Source organism: Lissotriton helveticus, chromosome 6 (genome assembly GCF_964261635.1).
Source record: "Lissotriton helveticus chromosome 6, aLisHel1.1, whole genome shotgun sequence".
In the NCBI taxonomy this organism is placed as follows: domain Eukaryota; kingdom Metazoa; phylum Chordata; class Amphibia; order Caudata; family Salamandridae; genus Lissotriton; species Lissotriton helveticus.
The window spans coordinates 818,180,941-818,207,568 of record NC_136067.1 but is presented as its reverse complement, the minus strand read 5'-3'; the positions used below and the strand labels follow the sequence as shown (position 1 = coordinate 818,207,568).

General features: G+C 47.3%; 1 protein-coding gene across 2 annotated transcripts in view; it reads left to right on the top strand.

Annotated features, from left to right (window-relative positions):
- The window catches only part of ZBTB24 (zinc finger and BTB domain containing 24), a 191,147-nt gene that overhangs the window by 147,823 nt on the left and 16,696 nt on the right, over positions 1 to 26,628 (top strand). For both annotated transcript variants that reach the window (XM_078648401.1, XM_078648400.1), the window contains exon 5: positions 4,142 to 4,225. In XM_078648401.1, coding sequence (XP_078504527.1) covers positions 4,142 to 4,225 — 84 coding nt within the window. The remainder of the gene's footprint in view (positions 1 to 4,141; positions 4,226 to 26,628) is intronic.

Below are 26,628 nucleotides of genomic sequence, written 5' to 3'. Positions count from 1 at the left end.
TTGAGGTGTCATTGTTCTCGCTGTCCGGTTCTGCCACCACCGTGCTGGCTGCAGGTGGCTGGATCCGCTTTTTCGGTGCCTTCGTGATCTTTTCCGCATCCGCGAACTTCGCTGGCGCCCTCCTACTCCTCTTGGCTGCCGGTGGCGTGCTTGTGTTGCGCTGCTGCCCGCTTGTCCCCTCCTCTGGGTCGCGATCGATATGTTGATGTAGCCAGTCGTCCCCATGCACCTCTGAGGCTGCCCGTATTCTCCTCAGCAGGTCATTCAGGTCATCATGGCCTTGCCTCGTGCTCTCTTTTTTGGCCATTCCTCCTGAGCGGGGTGCTGCCGCTGTTGCTGTGCACCAAACTGTGTTTGGGTGGGGTGCTGCCGCCAATGTCCTTGCACCTAACTTGTCTGACTTAGCTCACGCTGGCGGGGTGCTGCCGCTGTGTTCTGCACCAAAAAGCCTTCTTGCTGCTGCCTATGCTTGTTGTTTTTCTTTTGTTCCGAGGTTATTCGCCCTCCTCTCCTCTAGAGGGTGCCTGGCGTCGCCTCTTCCGCGCTCCCCATGCCCGAAGGTGCTGTTCGTTGCACTTCCTTGGCCTGGAGCGCCTGCGTGAATCGTGGGACACTCCTCTCTTTATTCCCCGCCGTCCCTGCTCCCTGGCAGCCCTCGCACCTCACTGCCTGCCTCCTGGGCTCTTCGGCCTGCCACGAGGTGAGTGGGGGCCGCCGCGCTGGTGCATCGGTCGGGCTTGCCGCTTCAGAGCCGCCGCGGGGGAGGCTCTCAACGGACGCTCGCGCCGCTGCTCCCCGCAGTCCCGCACTCACCGGGTAGGCTCCGGTTGTGTCGGGTGTCCTTACCCTGATTTCCCGCGCTCACCGGGTAGGACTCCGGTTGCGTCGGGGTGTCTGCTCCTTCGTTTGTACCACACTCACCGGGTAGGCTCCGGTTGCGTCGGGTGTCTTTCTTCGCTATCCCGCACTCCCCGGGTGGGCTCCGGTGGTGTCAGGCGTCTTCCTCCCCGCAGTTCCGCACTCCCCGGGTGGGCTCCGATGGTGTCGCTGGTGGTCTCGATGCGCTGTGGGATAGGCTCCCGCCGGTCGCTTTCTCGCCCGCTATCGCCACGTGGTCCTGTACGCACTGGGTGGGCTCCGGTAGCATCGCTACTGGGCTCGAGGCGCCGCGGGGTAGACTCCCGCCGGTCGCTTCCTTCGCTGGTGCCGCTGGTGCTCCTGCCTGTCGTCACCCACGCTCGTTGGGCCGCACGGTGTCGTCGCTGCCCACACAAGACTTTCGTTTACGCTGTGCTGCTCCCCCCGCTCCTTGAAGATAGGAGCATACCTGGGGGAGCAGTGCGTATTAGCCCCCCGGCTTGCCATCGTGCTTCGCGCCCCTCCCGCCATTGGGGAGTTTGAAACTCACCTGCACCTCTATTGGCCGCGATTGGGGGGGACCTTTAGGGGCTTCCTCTTCTCTTTGTTTGGCGAGCTGTTTTCGCGCCAAACTGAGGTCCCCCGCCCCCTCCTACCTGGAGGCTCGACGCTGGGTTATGGCGCCGGCTCCTGAGACCCCTTTGGGTGCCCGCCTCTGCAAAACTGACAGATTCTGCATAGTCTGCCAATGTGCTCTTCAAAGAAACCTGTGTGATTTGTGAGCACCTCGTAATGGAGATTGGGCTCACACCACCTTTTTGCTGTCTCGCTACAGACACTTCCAGCTGTTGGTCACAGACAGCATTGTATAAATTATTTCGCAGAGTCAACCCTTATATATGATTAGATGGCTTACTTGTCAATCAAAATCACCTTTGGTTCATTCGTGGCTTTCCTCCCTATTCACTGTTTGTCGCTCCGGGGGCGCATAGCTCTTTCACCCTAGCTTTTGATTGGCTTGGTTGTAGCCTTCCACTGTAGATGTCCTGGGAATATATATATATATATATTTTCATTACACTGCTTGTTGAGGTGTCCCGGGAGTGTCGGTCTCAGAGCATGCTCGCATTCTTTAATCCCCTTGCCTCCTCTGTCTCTCCCCTCACATTTTCCTTCCCAGTCCTACATGACCGCATGCCAGGTGCTGGATGGCAGCCTGTCTTGAATCCCTAGCGCCCTCCCTCCCAAATAGCCTTGGTGATGCTTTTAATGACACCTATTGACTATGCTAGTACCATCAAAGTTAAAAGCTTTTAAGCTCCATCAGCATTGGCAAAGCCAGTAGTAGCGTCCAGCCATGTCAAAAATATTGAACACAATGAAAACATTATTTTCTACACTTTCTAGAGTCCGCCCGGTTGTGTTACACAATGGGTCTGATTCACAAAGAACCTCCGAACTCGTGGCTGAGGCCCTGCAGTAGTGGGCGAGTCTCTGCACTTAGGGCGGTATCTCCGAAATGAGAATACTCATTGTGGAGATTCATTGTGCAGAGGCCTTTGTGAATCAGGTCCTTCCTATTTGTATTGCATCATAAAGTTGTGGCAATGTATGAGATTACACAACATATGTTGCGTCACACAACATATGTTGCGTCACTCAACATATGTTGCGTCACTCAACATAGTAGTCCTCTTGAAACTATGGTACACCCTGCTTTCATTGTTTTCTTTTAACATAGTGGCTTGTGCATTGGGAAAGCTGTTCGCATTGCTAAGTAGATATTGGCAAGCGAGACCGACTGGCTCTGCCAATGCTTGTTAAAGTTGGTTCAAAATTAATTCCAAGAAATTACTGTCATACCGTTTGTCGTCAATGTGTTTGTTACTTAGGCGCATGTCTATTCCTGGAAATGTCTTTACCTAGAAATGTCTTTCTAGGCAAACAAGAATACTTTTATTTGAAAACAGTTATAACTATGCAAAAAATGCATTAATTCTTTTAATGTCTGGTGTTATTCTTTGAGTCTCGGAAGATTGGAGTGCTGTGCTCACCACAGGTTCCATTTCATTTATAAATCTCCCACATCTCTGTCAAACATTAAAAGTAACCTTTTTTTCCAGCTACTCTTCCGACTCACTTTGGACATTCTCAATCTTACTTTAAAGTAGCAGACAGGAACTGACATTTTTTCAGTAAAAAAAAGAAAACAAGCTACGTGAGTAAATTGCATTGTTTGTGATTACTACTGGGTACAGCACACCCCAAGCCCTCCACAGGAGAGACAGACAAATAGTGGGTGACCGAGGTGCCCACTGTATCTAATGCTTGCCCACCGATCCTGCTATCTCCAATGCTTATAATTGTTATGTTAAATACACTGACTGGTTTCCATTGCAAAGGCGAAAATCATCATATGAAAGGAGATAACTGAAGAGATCTGGAAGTATGCATAAATGTGTTGTCCGATGTTATGTAAAAGAAAAAAAACGAGAAATAAAGTAGAACGCGTAAAGAAATGAGAGATTTTGAAATAATAAAAGTGTAAGTAGGTGCTTTCATCAGTCCGCTTATGAATACTTACCTTATCAAGGCAAAATACTGCTGGCTAAAAAGCCATTAGTGCTTCAGGACACTGATATTCAATACTGCATGTACATTAATCATCAATTACCAAATCGTTTGCTGTGCCAATGCTTCTTTAACATGCTTCTTTGTTATGACCCCCGAAAACCAACTCAAAACATTTCAATACTCCATATTGCTGTCATGTTTAAAAATAATCGGTGATGGCTTGTCGCCCAAAAAATAGTTATCCTTCGTGCAATTGTTCCTTTAAAAATACACATTAACTGACAAAGATAAAGTGATATACACAGTTGTATTCCAGGATGAGTGGGGTACTCTTGGGTTGGTGGACCTTACTTTCGACCCTCGAACACCATCCCCAGTCAATAACTACCTGGAATTGCCCATCTGGATAATATAGCTTGACAATGTTCATCCTGTGTGATTATATATGTAGTCCCAGCAATACACGCCCTAGAGGCATCTGGTATTTAAAATTATGGTTTTAATTTGTTTTGCTAAAATGGCAACTCATGCTACTCATACTATTGAGGATAATAGTACACAAAGTGATATACGCTGCTTCCAGTGAAGCACAATGAAAGAAGAATCAAATAAAGTAACCTATGTTGATGTTTTTCTATAATACAACTTGTTTGAGCATTTATGGTCGTATGTTGGAATGTCCTTACAATTTTCTTTTTCTTATAAATAGGCCACTCTCTTCCCGAATGTTCCCATTGTCATCGTAAATTTATGGACAGAGCTCAACTTAGAAAACATTTAAGATCTCATACAGGTAACATTTTCATATGACCAGAAGAGGTAATTAATAAATGCATCTATGTGGAATATATATTTTGATCTCACTTGTCAACGGATTGCTAGGCTTAGAAATACAAACCTATAATGAAAAAAAGCATGTGATTGAAGGAATATTGCAATTCAATGTTTGTTGTAGTTAAAAAGAGCAGAAAGATATCCACTTCGCAGCTCATAGGTTTAAAATGAATACATTGGGAAATGATAATGAAACCTACTGTTTCAGTGTTAATAAGATACATATTTAATCTAATTTAACTTTGCCAGTCACTGTCCAGTATGATATGATCAACAGACTGGATTCTGTAAAAACAGATGCACATAATTGAGCAAATATTTAGTTTCTTTGTGCGAAAATATGCATGAGTCAAGGGTGTTTGACTTTGACCCTGTCATAAACTTACCACACCCTGCCCAAATCAGCTTTGAAACCTGATCCCTTTGTTCAAGGCCTCTTTGATGTACTAGTCTCCCCTAGCATTTAGATGTAATTTGCAAGCCAGAGGCCTTCAAAATAATGCAGAATACTAGTCCTTTCCAGTCCCTGTGACCAAGCACCCAAATGCAGTCAACCCGTGGGCCCCTACCCCGGCCAATTTTAGCCCCAGACACCCGAAACTCTGAGGCTCGGCAAATTTAGGGGGTAGGAGGCAGGTGTTCCTCTCCCTTGGCCGTTTTTAACCACAGGTATCCCATTCCCTGGGGCCCACCATCATATTTATGGGGGAGGGGGTCACGCAGCCCCCTCCCCGGGCCAATTTCATCCTGGGGATGCCAGGCCAATATAGAATGGGTGCCCAGGTGTCCACCGAGGGCATCAGCCATCCCCTTGTTGGGCATGGCAGATGCTGTGAGGCCCCCGCGGACAAAGCGAGCTACTCGTATCCATCGGGAGCCTGCATTGCCCCCCCCCCCCCCCGCAGGGAACAGCTAAAAATGCTGTCCTTGTGGGAGGGAGCAATATCAGATCTTTTTCCCTGCCCCCAGTGATGCAGGCAGAGAAACGGATCTAAAGTCTGCTCCCAGCCGGTGGGACCATTTTTTCATGCTTCCGTCCACTGGGAACAGACTTTGTGTTTGCTCTCGCTTGGCGGGAGGTTTAAAATTGCTCCCGTCAAGCAAGAGCAAACACGACTTTCCTTGTACGTGGCAGTGCGGGTAGAGAAACTGCTATGTACCAGGGTGGGCAACCCTGGACGTAGCAGAAGCTGGCCCTGGCGAATGGTTCCCAAGGGCAATTAATAGCTCCTGGAGAGGGGCCGTGCTGCCCCCCCACCTCTTTCTAATGCTGCCCGGGCCCGAGTGGTTGGAGTCCCCAAGAGCAAAATTGACCCAGGAGGGGAGCTGCATGACCCCCCACCCCTCTGAAGCTACGGCTGGGGCATGGGTTCCCAGGGGCCAGAATCAGCCCGGGATGCAGCAGCTTGCCCCCCCTGACAATTTATTTTAAATGCAGCGCCGCAGGGATGAGGTTCCCGGGGCTGAAATCGGTTTGTTGAGAAGGTCCACATGCGCCCTCCTCTGTGAAATCTATGTAGTCCCCTCCCGGGGGGGGGGGGGGCATAAAAAAAAGAAGCATGGAAAGAACGAGGGCAAGGCCTCGAAAGCGCCGGCGCCAAAAACTTCGGCGCCTGCGGCTACATCCAGGCCCAGCGGATCCTCTGAGAAGGAGTCCCCGGCGCCGAGAGCTGTTGAACAGCAAAAGTCGTCGAAATTCGTTCCCGAAAAGGATCGATCGACGCCGAGGGAGAAGGACCCTAAAGCACCAACGCCGACCAGAGACACGAAATCCGGTTCGACGTCGAAGCCTTCGGCGCCGAGCCAGCCGCCGAAAAGAGCGGCCGAACCATCCGGCGCGGAACACGCAGCAGAGATGGAGAAAAACAAGAGGCGCCTCGAGGCCGAAATGGAAAACATCTTGCAGCGGAAGAAGGAATTCGACGCCAAGATGAAGGCCTTCACGATTCCCCACAAAACAAAGCCACAGGTTGTGGAGGTTGTCGAGGAGGAAGACTGACGCCGAGGAACAGGCGCCTGACGTCGAGGAAATCGACGACCAGGAAGAAGAAGAGAGTCCCTACTATAGTTACGACTATGAGGAGGAAGAGGACAACAGGACGGACGCCGGGTCGGCTCCTTCTGAATCACAGGAGGTGGATTATCTGGATGTCGACACCCTAAGCCCAGAGGAGGTTGTCGACACATATCCCTCGAGGCCCTCGCCGCCAGACGACATCGGGGCCTACAACTCGGTGATAAAGACTGCCGCAGCAGCATTCAGACTCAAGCTCGACGAAGAGAAGCAGAAAGCTGACTTCCTTCTGGAAACACTGCTCCCCACACAAACAAAGAGCCAGTACCTGCCCATGCTCGACAGCGTCTTGGCCCAGGGAAGGGAAGCATTCAAGGAGCCCGAAACATGCAAGGCGGTCACTCCCAGGACGGAGAAAAAATACAAACATTCCTCAAAAGACCCACATTCAGGGCACGGTCTCAGCAGACTCCATCATCACAGCCACAGCAAGAAAGAGGGCTAACATGCCCACTACTTCTGGGCCACCACCAGATAAGGAAAGCAAGAGGATGGACCTGGTGGGCAAGAGGATTGAACGGAATGCCGCGACCCACTGGCGCATGGCAAATTCCAACGCCCTGATCAACAAGCACATGTACAAGATCATGGAGGAACTGGGTCAGCAGGTGAAAGACCTGCCCCAGGAGGCCAGGCAAAAGGCCAAAAGATTAGTGGAGGAGGGGAAGAACGCGGCAAATTCTTGCCTCAAAACTGCCCTGGATGGAGCAGACACCTCCAGCAGGCTCATGATGATGGGCATCACGGAAAGGAGAAACGCCTGGCTCAGGATTTCAGGTTTCAAACCCGAGGTGCAACACAGCATCCTGAACACACCGTTCAACGGCAAAACACTGTTTGGAACAACAGTTGATGAGAAGCTCAGTTAACTGAAAAAGGATAACGAAACGGCAAGGTCCATGGGAGCATTGCAGTTCAGAGGTAGCAAAAGGGGCACCCCGTCAAGAAGGCCCGGCGGGAGAGGCGGAAACCAGCCAGGTACATCACACCAGGCTTTCCAGCAAACGCACCAGGCAGACCCACAAGCTCAGCATGGTCAGCATAAGCAGTCCTGGCAGTACCAGCCAAGAGGACAGTCCTTTCGAGGGAGAGGAAATGGACGTGGACAGAATAAAAGAGGGGGCCAGCAGCCCGCCTCTAAGTGACTTCGAAAAACTCTGTGTGCCCACCCACAGAAAATATCCCAGGGGGCAGCACGTACAGAGGGATCAGGTGTTACACAAACTAGACACCTACAACCACATAACACCAGTGGGAGGAAGATTAAGATTTTACCTCCAAAAATGGAGAGAAATCACATCAGACAAATGGATTCTCAACATCATCCAATTCGGATACTGCATAGAGTTGGTGGGGAGGCCAACAAGCAGAAAACCAAAAAGAAGACCACTAGCAAACAAGCAACTAGAGCGTCTTTAGGAAGAAGCAAAGGAACTCCTGCAGAAGCAGGCCATAGAACCGGTACCCTTCAGGGAAAGGAACAAGGGGGTATATTCAACGTACTTCCTGGTGCCAAAAGTAGACGAAACAATGAGACCCATTCTGGACCTAAGGTTCCTGAACAAATTCATAAGAACGCAAGAGGTGCTCCCGCAATTGCAAATCGGGGACTTTATGGTCACGATAGACCTCAAGGACGCCTACCTGCACATCCCAATGAACAGAAAGCACAAGCATATGCTCAGATTCACCATCGGAGAAAACCACTACCAGTTCATAACACTAGCCTTCGGGCTAAAGTCAGCCCCAAGGGTCTTCACAAAGTGCCTCACGGCAGTCGCAGCGCACCTACGAAGGCAAGGAATACACGTATACCCTTACCTGGACGACTGGCTAGTGAAAGCAAACTCATACCAGAAATGCAAGCGGGACGCACAAACGGTGACGACCACGCTCATAAACCTGGGGTTCTCCATCCATTGGAAGAAATCATCAATGGAGCCGGAACAAGTGAAGATCTTCCTGGGAGCACAGATCAACACCTTACAGGGCAAGGTGGTCCCCAGCGAGAAGAGGGCGAGAGCGCTGGTGAAAGAAACTCGCCTCTACCAGAAGGGGCAAGCTCGGACAGTGAGGACTGCGAGCAAGATCATGGGCATGATGGCATCATGCATCCACCTCGTACCAAATGTACGACTCCACATGAGACCCATTTAAGAATGGCTACAGGAGCAATGGTCACAAGCTACAGGCAGTTGGGAGGATCTAGTGGTTGTAACGCACTCAGTGCAGAAGGAAATGACATGGTGGAACATGGAGAACATAACAAAGGGAAAGCCTCTAACGCCCCCAACACCAACAGTGACCATCACCACAGACGCATCCCTGAAGAGGGATGGGGCGCTCACATGGAGGAACTCAAAGTGAGAGGACTGTGGACACCAGCAGATGCGACAAAGCACATCAATTACCTGGAATTGAAGACAATCTTCCTTGCACTGAAAGCTTTCCAAACAAGGCTGTACAAGCACAAGGTATTGCTACAAACAGACAACACCACAGCGATGTTCTACATCAACAAGCAGGGTGGGACACAGTCAACCATGCTTTCGACGCTAGCGCAGGAGATATGGAGATGGGCCATCCCACTCAAGATAGACCTGCTAGCCATACACCTACCAGAGAAGGACAACATACAAGCAGACTGGCTCAGCAGACAGACTTCGGCATCCCACGAGTGGGAGCTCAATGCTCAAGAGGCAAGGTGGCTGTTCGACAGATGGGGACGCCATCAGTGGACCTGTTTGCCACACGCCAGAATGCAAAATGCCAAAACTTCGCATCCAGACAGCCCGAGGAGGGATCCCTGGGGAATGCCCTATGGATAGATTGGTCCAGGACATTTGCTTACGCTTTTCCCCCCGATACCACTGATGCACAGAGTGCTGAGCAAATGCAGAGCGAGCAACATGACCCTGATACTGGTCGCGCCGCAGTGGGCCAGACAGACATGGTACTCGCAGATCATGGAGATGACACAGTGTGCACCCCACAGATTCGGCAAAAGGAAAGACCTGCTCTCCATGCAGAACGGAGAGATGCTGCACCCAGAGCCAGAGAGCCTGAGCCTGGTGGCATTGCTCCTGAGGACATAGAGTTTGCACATTTGAAGCTGCCAGAAAGCACCCTGAGGGTCCTTCGGGAGGCACGAAAACCCAGCACTCGGAAGTGCTATGTTGCGAAGTGGAAAAGATTCACAATGTGGTGCAGAAAAGAAAAACTTCACAATAAAATGAAGAAGGACTCCACAGTGCTAAAGTACCTCACGCACCTGCTGGAGAAGAACCTTAGTTCATCCTCGCTGAGAGTTCACTTGGCAGCGATAGTCGCCTACACAAGAGGAGAAACGTGCAGGAGTTTCTTCACATCACAGGTGGTGAAAAGATTCCTGGAAGGAGCGAAGAGGATCGCATCACCAAAGCGGGTGCCGCCACCTGCATGGAACTTGAACATAGTCCTAACGGAACTCATGAAAGAGCGCTTTGAATCACTTCACAAGGCCTCCCTAAAGATGCTAACTATGAAAACAGCTTTCCTGGTTGCAATAACGTCCTTACGCAGAGTAAGCGAACTTCAGGCACTAACGCTACAAGAACCCTACATACAAATACACAATGATAGGGTTGTGATGAGAACTGACCCACACTTCATGCCGAAGGTTGTGTCCAAATTCCACATGAACCAGTCTATACAGATACCGAGTTTTTTCCAAAAACCAACCACTAGCGCAGAGCGAGCTCTGCACACCCTGGACGCCAGAAGGGCAGTCATGCACTACATTGAGAGAACAAAGGGACACAGGAAAACAAAACAGTTCTTTGTGTCATTCGCCAACAGTTTCATGGGGAAAGCAGTAACCAAAGAGACTATTGCATGATGGATCGCACAAACAATTCAGCTCTGCTACAAGCGAGCAGGACAAGAACTAGCAGAGGGGACACGTGCCCACTCCACTAGGAAAAAGGGTGCGACAATAGCTTTCCTGGCTGACACACCCATACAAGACATATGCCTGGCGGCAACATGGGCTTCGGTGCACACGTTCACGAAGCACTACTGTGTGGATATACAGATGAACAAGGAAGCACAAGTCGGACAAACGGTGCTCCAACACATATTCAATAACCAACGCTCATCTTCCACCCAGCCGCCACAGAAATGAGAAACCGCTAAAAAAATCTATGCACAGCATAGTGAATCCAGAAAGATTCACGCTGCAAAACGAATAGTTTTCTTACCTGTCGGTATAGTTTTGCAGCTTGAAGATCTTTCTGGATTCACTAGCGAACCCTCCCACCTCTGCCAGAAAGATGAGGCTGGAGAGAGAAAAGGTGGTTATAAACAGAGACAAATATAAAAAAAAACAAAAAAACTTTAAAGGTTAAAAGCGGTAAATCACTTAATGGAACATTGCCATTACTTCGGAAACAGAACAAACACGGAAAAAAAGAATCCGAAGATGGTGCCCAAGAGTGGTAGCTTCCGCAGGAAGCATGCCGACGTCACCGGAAATACACCCAAGGAGGTGTGACGCCGACGCCCACCTGGGCTACAAAAAAACCAAAAAAACAAAGAAAAGACTACGATTCCGGACCCAACCACAAGACCGCGGAATAATGCACAGCATAGTGAATCCAGAAAGATCTTCAAGCTGCAAAACTATACCGACAGGTAAGAAAACTATTAGTTTTCTTTAGTAACTCCAAAACTACTGAATAGATTTACACCAAATTATTAAAAGCTCTAGACACGTAAGATCCTACATAAATATGTACGCTAGTACCAGGTTTAAAAAGCAATTGTGTACCCATTTTCTGTTTATTAGAAAGAAATGAGCTGCTTTAAAACCATGCTTCCGTTTTCAGTGTATTAAACTCGTTGTTTATATACTCTATTGCTGAAAATGACATGCATTCGTAGGTTTAAAATTAATTACGTAGTCTGACTAACGACTAAGATGCAAATTTTTAACTACTTTTTCAAGGATTTTAGTCCATGATGTCAAAATATTCTTAGCCTATTGCCCGACAACAGTATAGAACATGGGTACGAGGTTGCTGTCTTGTTTAAATTATTTGCAATTTATATAGGTAGTGAGTAAAGCACTTGTGTAACGCGTTGTTTAAACTTTCTATTGAAGTTATTGGACAGTGGACTGCAGTTAAACCGGGCCTGTGTTTAAGGAACTTCTAGGCGTTGCTACAGACTACGAGAAATTTTGCTTGTAGCTTGATTAGTGTTTTAGTATAGGAGATTTTCTATAATCTGTTGCCGCTTGACTCAAATTTTCCATTGATTAGGATATGCCATGGTTGACTGTTACTTTTTTGGTGCAAGGGGCTTAGTTACAAATGTTTGGCTATTTTCTATGTCCAGTGATACTTTCACTGAGCGTTAGCAGAAGTAGGCAGGGAGGTTGAGGGATGTCCAGCGATGAAGTAGTAGTACTGGTGCCATAGTAAGGGGCAAATCTGAAAGATGTGTATGAATCCTTTATTTTCAGACTAAGTACTCTATCATTTGCATAATTTTGATCCTAAGCGATGGGTAAGCTTCATATTTTACTGTTTCTTTCAGGGCTACCTTAAATGTACATTTTTTTTGTGGATCAAGTTGATTCCTCTGAAATCTTGGATCTGTTGAATGCCACTCATTTTTTAAATAAAGGCTGGTCACAATCTCAATCAGTCAAACCAAGAACAATAATAGTAATCTATTAATTTTGTGGAAAAGTAATCTGTTCATATTTGCTCCACTGTTATTACCTCCTTGGCTAACAACCTGCATAGAACTGCATTTCTTTATACCTACATTGTCATGCTGATTTGAATAATTCCTAGTCAATAGGACTGTTTGCTAATCTAAAGAGTCTAGGTCACACAATGTAAAAGTGAAATTGTTCCAGAGGAATCATTTAACTCCCTTCACACTCTGCCATGTGTTTATGGGCAATACAACAATCCCACTTTCGTACAAATCAATGATTTCAAAAAGTCTGCAACAGTAGTATAAATATTACTCATTTTATCAAAGTATTGTTGTAGACTTGTAACATAACAAAGAATTTTTCTATCTTTAATTATATACATAGTTAATGGAAGTTGGCAGCTTTACATATAGCTCATCAGCGGGACTCCAACAAATATCTTGTACCACAAAACACAACTGGTGTAATATCTACTGTCCAAGCTCTCTCCTGCTTCAAAGTTCATTAAGCTTGAAAGTCACTTTGGTATTATTTATGGCACAATTTGTTGCCATTCCAGTCACTTAGCATTGAATGTACACAAGACCTTATGTGGTGCAGTGTAGCATCTTATGAATAGCCTCACCGAAAGTTATAATTCAAACACGTAATCAACATAAAGGCCAGACAGCATGTTTGGCCAGCATATTAATCCCCGTTGAATATCTCAAGTGCAAAGGTTCCTCTAAAGCAGATGAATCATAGCAGCCTCATTCCTTTCTGCATAAGGACACATGCATGTCACACATGTTAAGTAAATATATTGACAATTGTTACGCTGGACAACAGCAATTGTAAAATATAGGATGCTGCCACCTTTGTTTGTTGGAGTGGCTTTATTTAAAATGATTAAGTCTCGTATCGGTGTGTGCAGTCAACTTTGCTACAATCTGTTTGAGAGGAACAGTTTCAAATGTGATTAACAAATTTGCTGAGCTTCCGTCCACCAATGTTTATGCACATTATTGAATTGCCATGCTTTTTAGTGCAGATTATCATGGGAAGAAGCTAGATTGTCTGTGTTATTTTATGTCCTTATAGACTTAATCACCTATATGCAATTTCAAAACATTTTATGATGTAACTATTTCATTTGATAACATGAACACAACTTTTGAATGTGTTCCTGGAGTTCTTACTATATTTGAGCTATTGTCTTTGTTTCAGCTTTTTTAGTGCTATAATTTCCTAACCAAGGATGCAAAAGGAGCTACCAATTTACAAACTGTTTTAAATTATTGCAGTCTAGTAGTAAACGGTAACCATATTCGAAGTTAAAAGGATGGTGGCTTGCTGTACTTGTCTCCTCCCGCTCTTTATCTTGACGTGCTAATAGCCAGATGTTACCGGTTGACTCTGCTTTTTGATCACAAAAGGCCCCAAGAACTATAAGCATGAATTTAACAATAGACTATCTTACCGTGAACTCACAAATGCAGCAATTATTTATGGCATGGTCATTTGGTGAACTTGGAGAGCTCACTAGATAAAATTGTGTTAATATTGTGAAAGGGATTGCTGGGAGTTCAGTCTAGTCTGGTAAGTAAACATTCAGCACTCAGAACAAAATTTGGTGCCTCAACCATGCAGTCTTTAAATAAAGTGGTCCTTGTGGTGTTAGTGTAGCCCTTTACAACAATAGTGTTACTTAAAGGAAAGAAACCTCAAATGAGTACATTGCAGTTGTGCGTTTAGTGAATTTGCTTATACAGCTTTTGTATGAATATATTTCACACAATACGATCTAATGCTCGTACAGGGTGCTCCTAAACAGCGACAACACAGTGAAAGTGATCAGGTGAATGAATAGTGCTTTATTGCTATATGCAACATAAATACATGTGGCTGACGGGGATTTTGGGATGTTTGGGAGTCCACACCCATGAAACGAGTGACACGCACTGTCAAAATTCTTAAAACAGTCCACATTGACCCGTCAACATAAAATTATGTATAACAGATATCAAAGGATAGGGGCAGATTTTCTGTCAAATGTCAGTTTGTCCTGGACCAACGTAAAAGTAGGTATTGGCAGAGCCAGAATTTATGGTATTGAAAGTCCCATAACAGAAGTAGTCAAGCTATTTTAAGGACACACACAGGGTAATAAAATGCTAAAACTGGGCGCGTCAATTTACCATGGTTGCTCCTACATTTGGATGAATTTAGAAAAAGATAAAATTGCTTCAAGTAAACCAGCACAGGATGGTGCCGGGACTGACCTTTTTAGGTCTCGCCTACGCATAGGCAAAAGACCTTTAGCAATGGCTTCGGCTTTTCAGCTTAAAACGTGCACGCGTTCCATTGCCTTCAATGGCAACGCATGCACGTCTGGTCCCAAAAGCGAGACCTATTGGCTATGCCAATGCTTGTTCAATGTGGAATGAACGAGTCCCGGGACCCAGACACAATTCACTTGTAGAGGTGGGCCGTGCAGCCTTCTCCCCGGGCCAATTTTAGCCCCAGGTACCACCACCTCCATAGGGCATGGCCAGAGTCAAAGGGGGAGCAAGGCCGCACAGCCCGTCACCCTGGGTCCATTTTGGCTCCGGGGACCCTCATCCCCGGGGGACCAGCCACTTCTACTTAGCTGTCCTGGAGCCCACTCGGGACACCCAGTGTACTACGTTGGGGCTGCAGGAGGCCCTGAATTCCCCCGCAGTGCCTGCCAGCTCCCCATCTCTAGCAGGAGCCGGCATTGCACCCATGCATAGGAAACACCCAAAAATAATGCTCCCTGGATATGAGAGCAGTCCTTTCGTCTGTTGACAGCGGGCCGGTAAACAGATTAAAACTCCGCTCCCAGCAAGTGGGAGCAGTTTGACAGCAGAGTTTGTGTTTGCTCTCGCTTGGCTGGAGCTGTCACAGCTGTGTCCCAGGGGTGGGCTCCCCGGGACATAGGGAGCCGGCACTGGGGGAGGGGGTTCCACAGGCCGCTCAGCCTCCCTCCTTTAGTTTGCATGGGCCTGCCCTGGGTAGGTGGTGGTCAATGGGACTATTTTTGGCCCAGGAGGGGAGCTGCGTGGCCTCCTCCCTCTTTTATAAATTTCGAAGGCCCCGGGGCGGTGGTGCTCACTGGGGCTTATGGTCCGCATGACCCCCCCTTAAATATAGTACTTTAGCCCTGTTGAGATGGTGGTCCCTGAGGCTTCAAACAGCTCCAGGAGGGGGGGGGGGGGGGTCTGCGCGCTCCTCCTCCATTTTCAAAGTAAAACCCCAGGGAGGAGGTGGTCCCTGGGACTTCCTTGAGTGTGTGGAGTGGGGGTCCGTGAGGCCCACACTTCATTACACTAGTTAAGCCCCGGGGAGTTGGTGGTTTCCGGGGCTCAATAGAGCCATAGGAGGGGGACCTGTGAGCCCCCTACTCTTTTAGGGAGACCACGTTTATTCGTTTTTAGGGATTTTAATTTTCACCAAATTTGTGAATCCTTAGCGATTTTTCTGAAAAAATTCAAAAAATAAAATGATTTTTTTGCCCTGGCAAGGTCCTAGGGGCACACCAGAAGGTCAGGCTATTCCTACCCTGCCGCCTAAGATTGCTGCCAACACTTCCTAGTTGAAGTGTTGGCAGCCCATCAGATATCAGCACGGGGACTGTCGGATCCCTGGAGGATCCACATCCCTAGATATAAAAATGTGGTTTTCTTTTAGTTTCTCAAAAACTAGGGAACATATTTACACCAAATAATACAAAACGTGCTTTCTGGAACAAGAACTACCTTTCTGCCAAATGTGATACAATTCCGTTCAGCAGTTCAGGCTGTAGTCCTGTTCAAAATCCCTATAGGAATTAACATGGGAAACACACTTTTTGGGACTCGCCCCTTTGTCTCATCCCCCGCTTGGCGGATCACCCCACAACTTTACATACACAACTTGAATGGCTGGTACTCTTTTTGTTAGAAAATTCTGTTGATTTGTTTGTATATTAAGAGGCTTGCTACCTATTATATATATATATATATATATATATATATATATGTATATGTATATATATATACCCACACACACGCTGGCGAAAGTTCACAAAGTAAAAAAACGGGCGCACCCTCGGAATTGGAAGTAAATACTTCTTTTAATGTGTAAGCCTCCTGCACCAACAGGCACGTTTCGGCGTTAAGCCTTTTTCCATGTTGGTTACTACATTTACACACAGTCATTAAGTGCAATCTAATGTGTCACGTGTTTTCTAGTAGACTGTAAAGCTGGTTCACTAAACTCATTCTTGTTACCAGAATTATGGCGTCCATCTTTGAATGTGTTAAAATCAGAATGATACAAGTGCAAACAATGATACGTAAAAAGAGATAATTGTGTCGAAATGTTATCGTTTCCGCATACATATAAAGAGGCTGTCCTAGGTGATGACACAATGGGGGATTACAATCTTAATACATTATAATATTTGAAGGCGAAGCCGAAGGCGCGCCAAAGGCAAGCCCGTCTGTGCCCGGACCGCGCCCAGCACCAGAACCCCTGGACCCCGCACCACCAGACAGCACTACGACTCCAGCCCCTCCACGCACTCAACACCGGACGAAACCACCCCTGCTACCGGGCCATCCCGAAGCACACCCAAGGGCCTTTCACCTGCCGGAACTGCAGATTCACCAGCATCCAGCCCACCAAACCACCAACCAGAGAACCCAACTCCCTCCGCTGCATCCTCCTCAACACCCGCTCCGCCCGCAAGCACGCCATCGAACTCTGGGACCTCCTAGACTCTACCGCCCCCGATGTCGCCTTCTTAACGGAGACCTGGCTGAACGCCACCTCCGCACCAGACATCGCCATAGCCATCCCACAGGGCTACAAGATCTCCCGCAGAGACCGCACCAACAGAGTTGGAGGGGGAATCACCATCATCCACAAGGACACCCTCAGAGTCTCGACCAACACCGACGACACCCTCACCACTGCCGAGCACATGCACTTCCAGATCCACACCGACCCCAACACCCCAACACGACCCTCATAGGAACACTCATCTACAGACCACCCTGACCAGGACCACAGTTCAGCGACACCATCGCCGACCTTGTCAGCACCCACGCCCTCGCCTCCACGGACTACGTCCTCCTCGGGGACCTGAACTTCCACCTCGAGAACAACAACGACGCCTACTCCACCGCTCTGATCGCCAACCTCGCCAACCTCGGACTCATACAGCTCGTGACGACACCCACCCATGCCGCTGGACACACGCTAGACCCCATCTTCTCCGCAAGCCCCCACGTCTCCTTCAACCACACCACCGAGCCCCACTGGACCGACCACAGATGCGTCCATTTCACCTTCAGGAAACACACCACCGCACCCAACTGCTGCCACGTCGCTGCTGGGGCAAGGTCACCAAGGACCAACTGACTACCACCCGCCGACCCCATCAACCCCGACACCGCCGCCACCAACCTCAAACAGTGGATCAACGACTGCGCATACACCCTCGCACCTCTCAAGATCTCCACAACCAACCACACCAACAAGAAAGACGCCTGGTTCACTGAAGACCACCGGACCTCCAAGCACACCTGCCGGAAGCTGGAGAAGAAATGGCTCCGCGACCGCTCACCAGACAGCCGCACAACTCACAAGAACGCCACCCGCAGACACCACCAACTCATCAGGACCGCCAAGAGGACCACCTTCAAGGACCGCCTAGACAACAACGCACACAACACCAAAGAGCTTTTCAGCATCGTGAAAGAACTCTCCAACCCCAGCTCCAACACCAACGACATTCCATCACAAGACCTGTGTGACTCCCTGGCCACCTTCTTTCAATGCAAGATCACCGACATCCACGACAGCTGCAACCCCGACACCCCCGCACCCACCACCAAGACCACCACCCCTGCGACCTCCACCCGCACCAGCCGCCTGACCACCTGGCCCAACGTCAGCGACGAAGACACCATCAAAACCATTAACTCCATCCACTCCGGATCCCCATCCGACCCCTGCCCTCACCACGTTTTCAACAAAGCCAGCACAACCATCGCGCCCCACCTCCGTAAAACAATCAACATCTCCTTTGAGACAGCAACCTTCCCGGAAAACTGGAAGCACGCGGAGATCAACGCCCTCCTGAAGAAACCCAAGGCAGACCCCAAGGACCTCAAGAACTTCCGGCCCATCTCCCTGCTCCCGTTCCCGGCAAAAGTAACAGAGAAGATTGTCAACAAACAGCTAACCTGCTACCTCGAAGACAACAACATCCTAGACCCTTCCCAATCCGGTTTCCGCAGCAACCACAGCACCGAGACCGCCCTCATCGCCGCTACCGACGACATCAGGATCCTGATGGACAAAGGAGAAACAGCCGCCCTCACCCTCCTGGACCTATCAGCAGCCTTCGACAGGGTCTGCCACTGCACCCTATCAGCACGCCTCCAGGACGCCGTAATCCAAGAGAAGGCCCTGGCCTGGACCACATCCTTCCTCTCCGGCAGAACCCAGAGCGTCCGCCTCCCACCCTTCCGCTCAAAAACCACCAAGATCATCTGCGGCGTCCCACAGGGATCCTCCCTCAGCCCGGTGCTGTTCAATATCTACATGGCACCGCTTGCCCATGTCGCGCGATAACATAACCTCAACATCATCTCCTACGCCAACGACACCCAGCTGATCATATCCCTCACCGAAGACCCCCACACTGCCAAAGCCAACTTCCACAGAGGAATGAAGGCCGTCGCCGACTGGATGAAGGACAGCAGACTGAAGCTGAATTCAGACAAGACGGAGGTCCTCATCCTCGGACCCACCCCATCAGCCTGGGACGACTCCTGGTGGCCCACATCGCTAGGCATAGCCCCGGAACCCACCAACCACGCACGCAACCTGGGGTTCATCCTCGACCCCACCCTCTCCATGACCAAGCAAGTCAACGCCATCTCCACTTCCTGCTTCAACACCCTCTGAATGCTCCGTAAGATCTTCAAATGGATCCCTCCCGACACGAGAAAAAACGCCACCCATGCCCTCAACACCAGCAGACTCGACTACGGGAACGCCCTCTACTCAGGAACAACAACCAAGCTCCTGAGATGACTACAACAAATCCAGAACGCCTCGGCACGACTGATCCTCAACGTCCCCCGACGCAGCCACATCACACCCCACCTGAGAGGCCTACACTGGCTCCCCGTCAACAAGAGCATCACCTTCAAACTTCTCATCCACGCACACAAAGCACTACACAACACCGGACCCACACACCTCAATAACCGACTCAGCTTCCACACCCCCACCCGCAGCCTCCACTCCGCCGCCCTCGCCACAGTTCCGCGTATCTGGAAAACTACCGCCGGCGGCAGATCCTTCTCCTACCTCGCCGCCAAGAACTGGAACGCTCTCCCTACGAGCCTACGACAGACCCAGGACCTGCTGACCTTCAGAAGACTTCTCAAGACCTGGCTCTTCAATCAGTAGCAGCCCCCCCCCTCCAGCGCCTTGAGACCCTCACGGGTAAGTAGCGCACTTTACAAATACAGTGATTGATTGATTGATTTGCTTACAACGGCCCCCAGTCCCAAGATAGAAAGCAACATTGAACTGTGTGAGACCCTAGCCACTTTCTTCTCACAAAAGGTCGGATACATTTTCTCCTCTTTTACTCTCACATCTGTTGCCTCTAATGAGGTGTTGTCCTCAGCAAGCGCTGATCAGAAAGGGTGCTCCCCTAGATTTGATCATTTCATTCCGCTGGAACAGCAAGGAGTAATCAAACTGATCTCAGAGATTCGGTCTGGCTCTCCTCTGGACCTTTGTCCAGTTTCCGTCTGGAAGGCAATATCAGAAATCGTGGGGGAAGCTCTGACTCCAGTGTTTGCCTCTATTTTCAACTCAGGTCACTTTCCTGGCCTCTGGAAGACAGCCTCTATTTTGCCGCTATTAAAAAAAATCTAACTTGGACCCCACAGATCCGAGTAATTACAGACCCATCTCTCGTCTTCACTTCCCGGGTAAGATGATTGAGAGGGTCAACTTAGTCGCTTTCTTCAGTCCAACTCCCTGCTAGATAACACGCAGTTTGGTTTCCGTCCGGAGCACAGCACTGAGCTGGTACTAATAAAATCTACCTACGAGATCAGAGAGGCCTTAGATCAGGGTGGGGCAGCCATAATCATCATGCTGGACCTCTCGGCCGCTTTTGATACGGTCCATCACAAAGTTTTGATGGACCGTCTATCGGCGGATGAAGTCCATGGTAAGGCCTGGGACCTCCTGAAATCAGTCTTGGCAAATAGAACACAAACAGTGGATCTTGGCAGGGACGGCTCTAAGCCTTTTTCTCTCCCTTGTGGAGTCCCTCAGGGCTCTTCGCTAAGCCCGACATTGTTTAATGTTTATGGCGCTCCATTGGCACCTTTAATTAGAACATTTGGCTTCCAGCTAACCTCATATGCCGATGATACGCATATTGTGTTATCTATTAAAAAAGGCACTGAGGTAGAGACTGGTGCAAACTGCCACAACTGCATGGCGGCCATTGCTGCATGGATGGCGTCAAACTGCCTTAAACTTAAAGCATGGAAAACCAAGGTTATCATCTTTGGGAACTCGGCCCATTTGTGGACACCTGATTGGTGGCCAGATACAATGGGCACACTCCCAATTCCGGTGGATAGGGCAAAAAACCTTGGGTGATTGTGGACTCGAAATTGGCTTATTGCGAGCAAGTCAGTAGGGTCGTTTCCTCCTGTTTTTTTGTCCTGCGCATTTTGCGCAAGATCACATTTTTCCTCCTGGAAGACAGTATGAAAATAGCAGTCACGGCACTCCTTCTCTCACGTCTGGATTATTGCAATGCTCTCTTCATTAACATCCAGAAGAGACAATTAGCAAGACTCCAGATGGTGCAGAATGCGGCAGCCAGGCTGCTCGCAGGGATTCCTAAGTTTGCCTCGGTTAGGGCACAACTTAGAGCACTTCATTGGCTCCCTGTTGAATCTTGGATTAAGTTTAAGGCCTTGTGTTTGGTGCTTAAAGCCCTAAATGGTACTGGTCCTGATTTTTTGATGGTACGTCCCGGGAAGGGCCCTTGGTTCCATGCAAGCCAAACAAGTTTCCCTCCCACCCGTTACGAAACAGAGCTGGGGTGGTAGGAGTTTTCGACAGTGCGCCGCTAATGCATGGAACAGTCTTCCTTTTTCCCTAAAGAGCTCGACAGAACTGCTCCTGTTTCAAAAAGGATTAAAAACCTGGCTCTTCAGGTAAATTGCTCCTGCCCATCGTGCTAGGCATAATTTCTCTCAGATGTAGTGTACAGCCCCAGGACCCTTCTGGGTGGCAGAGTGCTTTAAAAATCTTATTAACATTAACATGTTTCAATCACGTATCCCTTCTAGTGTCTTCAGATTCCTATATGTCATAATAGAGCCTCTAATGGGCAATCAATTTTGACAACATGATAGATCTAATACATCATCAATCATACATTCCACTTACTTCATATCTGGTATGCGGAAAAAAAAGCAATAAGACATTAGACATCTAATTCATAATTGCGCCCTGAATGGGCAATCTCCATATAGGCACGGAAATAGTTATAGTGGCATGTGCAGAATTCAAATCACTTTAACCCAAGTCCATCTATCTACAGCAGCAGATATGGAAGTTATTAATTGATTCCCATATCTATACACTAGGAAATATTTTCTTTGATTTTGATAGTATGTGTACCTAGTGCATGTAGTGTAATAGGAGAGTGAATAACCTATTTATAACAAGCTGCAGTATAGGGTACCAGAATCCACCTTACTACATATGGATGTGCAGCCAAATGTCTCGGTCAAGGTGTAAAGCGAACACAAGGAGATGATGGACGGAGCACTGCATCTTTTCAGACGCTCCCCCGCCACCCTCCCAAGTCACAGATCAGGGTTGAATCCATCATCGTTCTTTAGCTCACTTCGCCACCCCTTTTCAGACACAGCTATTTGCAAATCACTCTTGACGCTGTGTCTCATGGGAACAGTCCAGCCCGAACTGCCAAGCCATGTCTTCGCGTAGCTGGGGGCGAAGCACCTGCCCATCGCAGTCTCCCGTTATTGCCTGGACATTTGTCCTGATAATATAAAGATGTTATGCTCTAGACAAAACTTGATCATTTCCAAAAGCATTTGGCTGTGAGTTTGATATTTCAATGACCTTTTGTCTAGAAACCTGTAGGGTTGGTACTGGTATAAAGACTTGTAATGTCCAAAGTAATTAACATCATGTCCTCTTCCCACGCTATCCCCTCAATCCATCTCAAAAAGTCCTACGTAATACACACATAGGAGGCCAAATCTCTGGCAAGTGGTGATAAAAATTAATCAATATGTATCGAAGTATTCTCCAGTAGGCTTTTTATGAAAGCCACAATTGGTCTCCCTGAAGGGTTGGTCAAGTCTTTTTGGACTTTGGGGAGGTGAGAAAAGGTGGGGAGGACTGGATTTTCGCAGAAAAGAAAGATATTCATCCTGTGTCAACATGCCCTAAGATATGTATACATTTCACATATTCCGACCTTATAATGGGAGTATAGCATTCTATATCATCCAGTTGTCTTCTGGCCTCCTGAAAATATTGTGTTTTGTCAAGGACAACTATATTTCCTCCCTTATTCGACAGTTTGAAAACAAGTGAGTCATCCTATTTGAGTGGCGCAATTGCCATTGTTCCCTGATAAGACTGTATTGCTGTTCTCGATTGTTTCCTTTCTTCGTCAAGTTTTTTAAATCGGAGATGATGTCTTCATTGAAGACGTCGATTGTATCATGGGGAGTTTTCGGTATAAATTTGGACTTCTTTTTAAATTTACTTCCCCCACCGATTTGTTTGATTCCGGTGTCCTCCAGGTACGTGTTCATGTTTTACGCAATCTCTGGGTCACCACTGTCACTGGTAGTCTCCAAAGATAATAGCATCCTTAGTGTCTCAGGGTCATGCCCACTAAGAAGATCCATATCTGATATTAAGTTCCCTACACCACTTGCTGTTTTTTTAAGGTGAAGTAGATGAATTTTTTGCTGCTTTAGCTTCTGAATATACACTAAAAGATCTATGCGGGTCTACGCATAGTCAAATTCCGCTGTAGGGCAGAATATCAAACCAAGCTGCAACACTTTGATCTCATCTGGTGTCAGTGTTCTTTGTGATAAGGTGATCACTGCCATAATTTTAAGGAGGAATACCATTTCCCTCTCTTCCCCCTGCTACAGGTAATTCTTGGGGTAGGTTCTTCCCCTCCATCCATTCTTACCCTTCCTTGTTTTCAGTTTCTTGACTGGTGGTGTTCTGGAAGGTGGGTTCTTGGGGCTGGTCTTTGTCTTGTTTCCCTTATCAGCTTGTACTCCCAAAAATAACTGGGCTCCCCCATATTGTCTTTTTCCTCGGTTGAGGTTGTTTGTTCGCCTTCATTGGTCTCCACCTATGATCCTGAGGTTTCTCTGTTGGAGTGTGTAACAACACCTTGTTGGCCCAGCTTTTTTCTAGGGACATCATACTTGCGGGCAAAAGTAAGTATGCGACCCATCGCATAGTCCTGCTCGTCCTTTTGGAACTATGTTTGCGTTTGCGGATCACTGTTTCGTAGTCCTTAGGACGTTTCATCATGGCCTCTTTTAAGTCTTCACTTTGTTTCTTGTGTTTATCCTTGCTAATCATGTCCTCCAGATTTTTTATTTCTGTCAACAGTTTCTCTCTGTCACTCCAGGCATATTCTATTACGATCCTAACCATGCCTTTGGCTGATTCCGTGGTGTGTTCGGACCAGTCTTTGAATAATTCAGGGTCTGGATTTTCGTATGAGGGAACAGGGAAAATATGAAGGCCTTGTGGAATCCGTTCATAGTCTAAGTACTTTTGCAATGCGCATTTCTTTCTCGCAGGTTTTATCGAGTGTTTGGTATAGGATTTTCAGGTTGCTTGTCAGGGTGCTTGTGGCATTTGTTCCTTTTTGTGTTGCTTTGCTCCTAACTGCACCTTGCCTAAAGATATCTGCAGCTGCCTCTTCGCGTTTCGTGATTGATGACATTTCTTTCAGAAGGACGTTTTCTAGGAGGCCTGCTATCAAAACTCAAATCCTTCGGGACTGCTGCTGGTTAACAATAAGTGAGCCACGGTGACAAGATGCTCACTCACTGATCAGGTATCGCAATGGTTCCGTGTCCTCCGATTCCTCGGTTTCTCCTCAATGGCGATGCGCCTCCCGCCACCAAGTCTTTTGAGATTGGTAAGGATGCATCAAGAATCAGAAACCATCCTGTTTCATCTCAGCAACAAGGATAGCGGCCATAATAATTTCAAAAACTTCAGTCACCTGCGCCGCTCCACGTGTCCCGGGTGCCGCCCAAGCGGTGGTGAGCCCTGTATTATATCTTCACTCTGGTGAAAGTTCACGAAGCCAAAAAACGGGCGCATTCACGGAATTGAAAGTAAATACTTCTTTTAATGTGCAAGCCTCCTGCACCAACAGACTGGTTTCAGGGGTAAGCCTTTTTCGATGTTGGTTACTACATTTACACGCAGTCATTAAGTGCAATCCAATGTGTCACCTGTTTTCTAGTAGACAGCAAAGATGGTTCACTAAGCTCATTCTTGTTACAAGAATTATGATTGCCATCTTTGAATGTGTTAAAACAGTAATGACACAGTGTATGATACAAGTACAAACAATGATACGTAAAAAGAGACAATTGTGTCCAAATGTAATCGTTTCTGCATACATATAAGTACGCTGTCCTAGGTGATGACACAATGGGGGATTACAATCTTAATACATTTTAATTGTGTTTCAATCATGTATCCCTTCTAGTGTCATCAGATTCCTATATGTCATAATTGAGCCTCTATTGGGCAATGATAGATCCAATAAATCATCAATCATACATTCCAATTACTTCATATCTGGTATGCGGAAAAAAGCAATAATACATTAGACATTCAATTCATAAATGTGCCCTGAATTGGCAGTCTCCATATAGTCCACCAAACTGCTATATAGCCAGCAAACTGCTGTGCTTAGCGGTTCCCAATCCCACGGTGTCAGGCCAGCGATATGGGTGACAGCAGCCGTATTTAAATGACAAAGAGATCCTCGACAATTCCCCAAACGGAGAAAACAAGTAGAGGTACACCAGAAGACTGCACAAGTATTTTATTGTGCACCAAAAGCAAGACCACGCGTTTCAGTGTTTAGCCTTTTCCGAGTGATTTTAGATACAGCAAATTCCTTTAAAAATAGGAGTCAGCGTTCCCTAACATTCCTCCACGAGTTTCAAATTCTCAAACAGAAAAAGGAGCAAGAACAACCGGACAAACCTCCAACAAGGGACAGGGTGGCAAGAGGCAAAGGTCCATAAAGAGGAAAAATCAAAGAAACAAAAAAAGACTCTGAGTGAGCAAAAGAAGGGGAGGAAGAACACAATTGAAAGTGCAGCAAATGGAGGATTCTAACGAAAACAAATCCATTATCAATCTATCGCCCTGATCTCTTTCAGAGGATGAAATATCCGTGCTACACTTGGGTTTGTCATTTTGCCCCACAAATGATCTAAACTACACCGACACGAGGATCTATTTATTCTTGTTCATCTGCAAATTAAAGTTTATTAAACTATACAAAATGGCAATTGGATCGAAAACATTACCATGGGGACAGGACACTACCACAGTCTTCTCTGATCTCCAAGTAGGGGACATTGGCATAATGTGTCACCTATGCGACCTGGAAACTGGAAGTGATCAACATCAACAAGGGGATGTCAACCAAATTTTGGAACATTTAGATCTAATAACCAATCGGTCAAGCCACAGTAGTCTGAAATCTAAATCAAAGTACAATCCAAATGTTCCTTACGATAATATTGAAGTGTACAGCTCTACCGTAATACAGGAACTAACTAAGAGTAGAAGTATCAACAAGAAACAAGACTATCTATCCTAAAATCAATGTCAAGCATTGAAAGATCTAGATAAAGATTCCACCATCATCATCAAGCCCTCCGACAAGGGGGGAATATTGTGATCATGGACATGGATATGTATAGAGCTGAGGCCTTACGACAACTGGCTGACCTTACATGCTGTGAGAGGACTGACTGGGATAGATACAAACTATCCATCAAAAGATATCATGTCATGATCACCTAAAAAATTGGTATCAAAGACGACTGTTGAATGACGATGAATACAGGTTTTTAAAACGGACAATCCACGAATCCGGCGCTTGCATTTTTTCCCCAAAATACACAAAGACTCTACTAATCCACCAGGGCGCCCAATAGTCTCTTCCAATGGGGGACTATTGGAAAATACTTCTATTTTTCTTGATTTGTTTCTTTCGAAGTATGTTCTCAATTTAAGATCGTATTGTAAAGATAGCTCAGACTTTTTAAGAAGAATATATGACATACAATGGGAGAGCAACTATTCAATGATAGCCGTAGACGTATGTTATTTGTATAGATGCATAGAACAAAAGAGAGGAGTTGAGGCATGCATGTATTTCCTCAAAAGCAGACATATCACTCTGTGGGAACACAACAAAATGGTA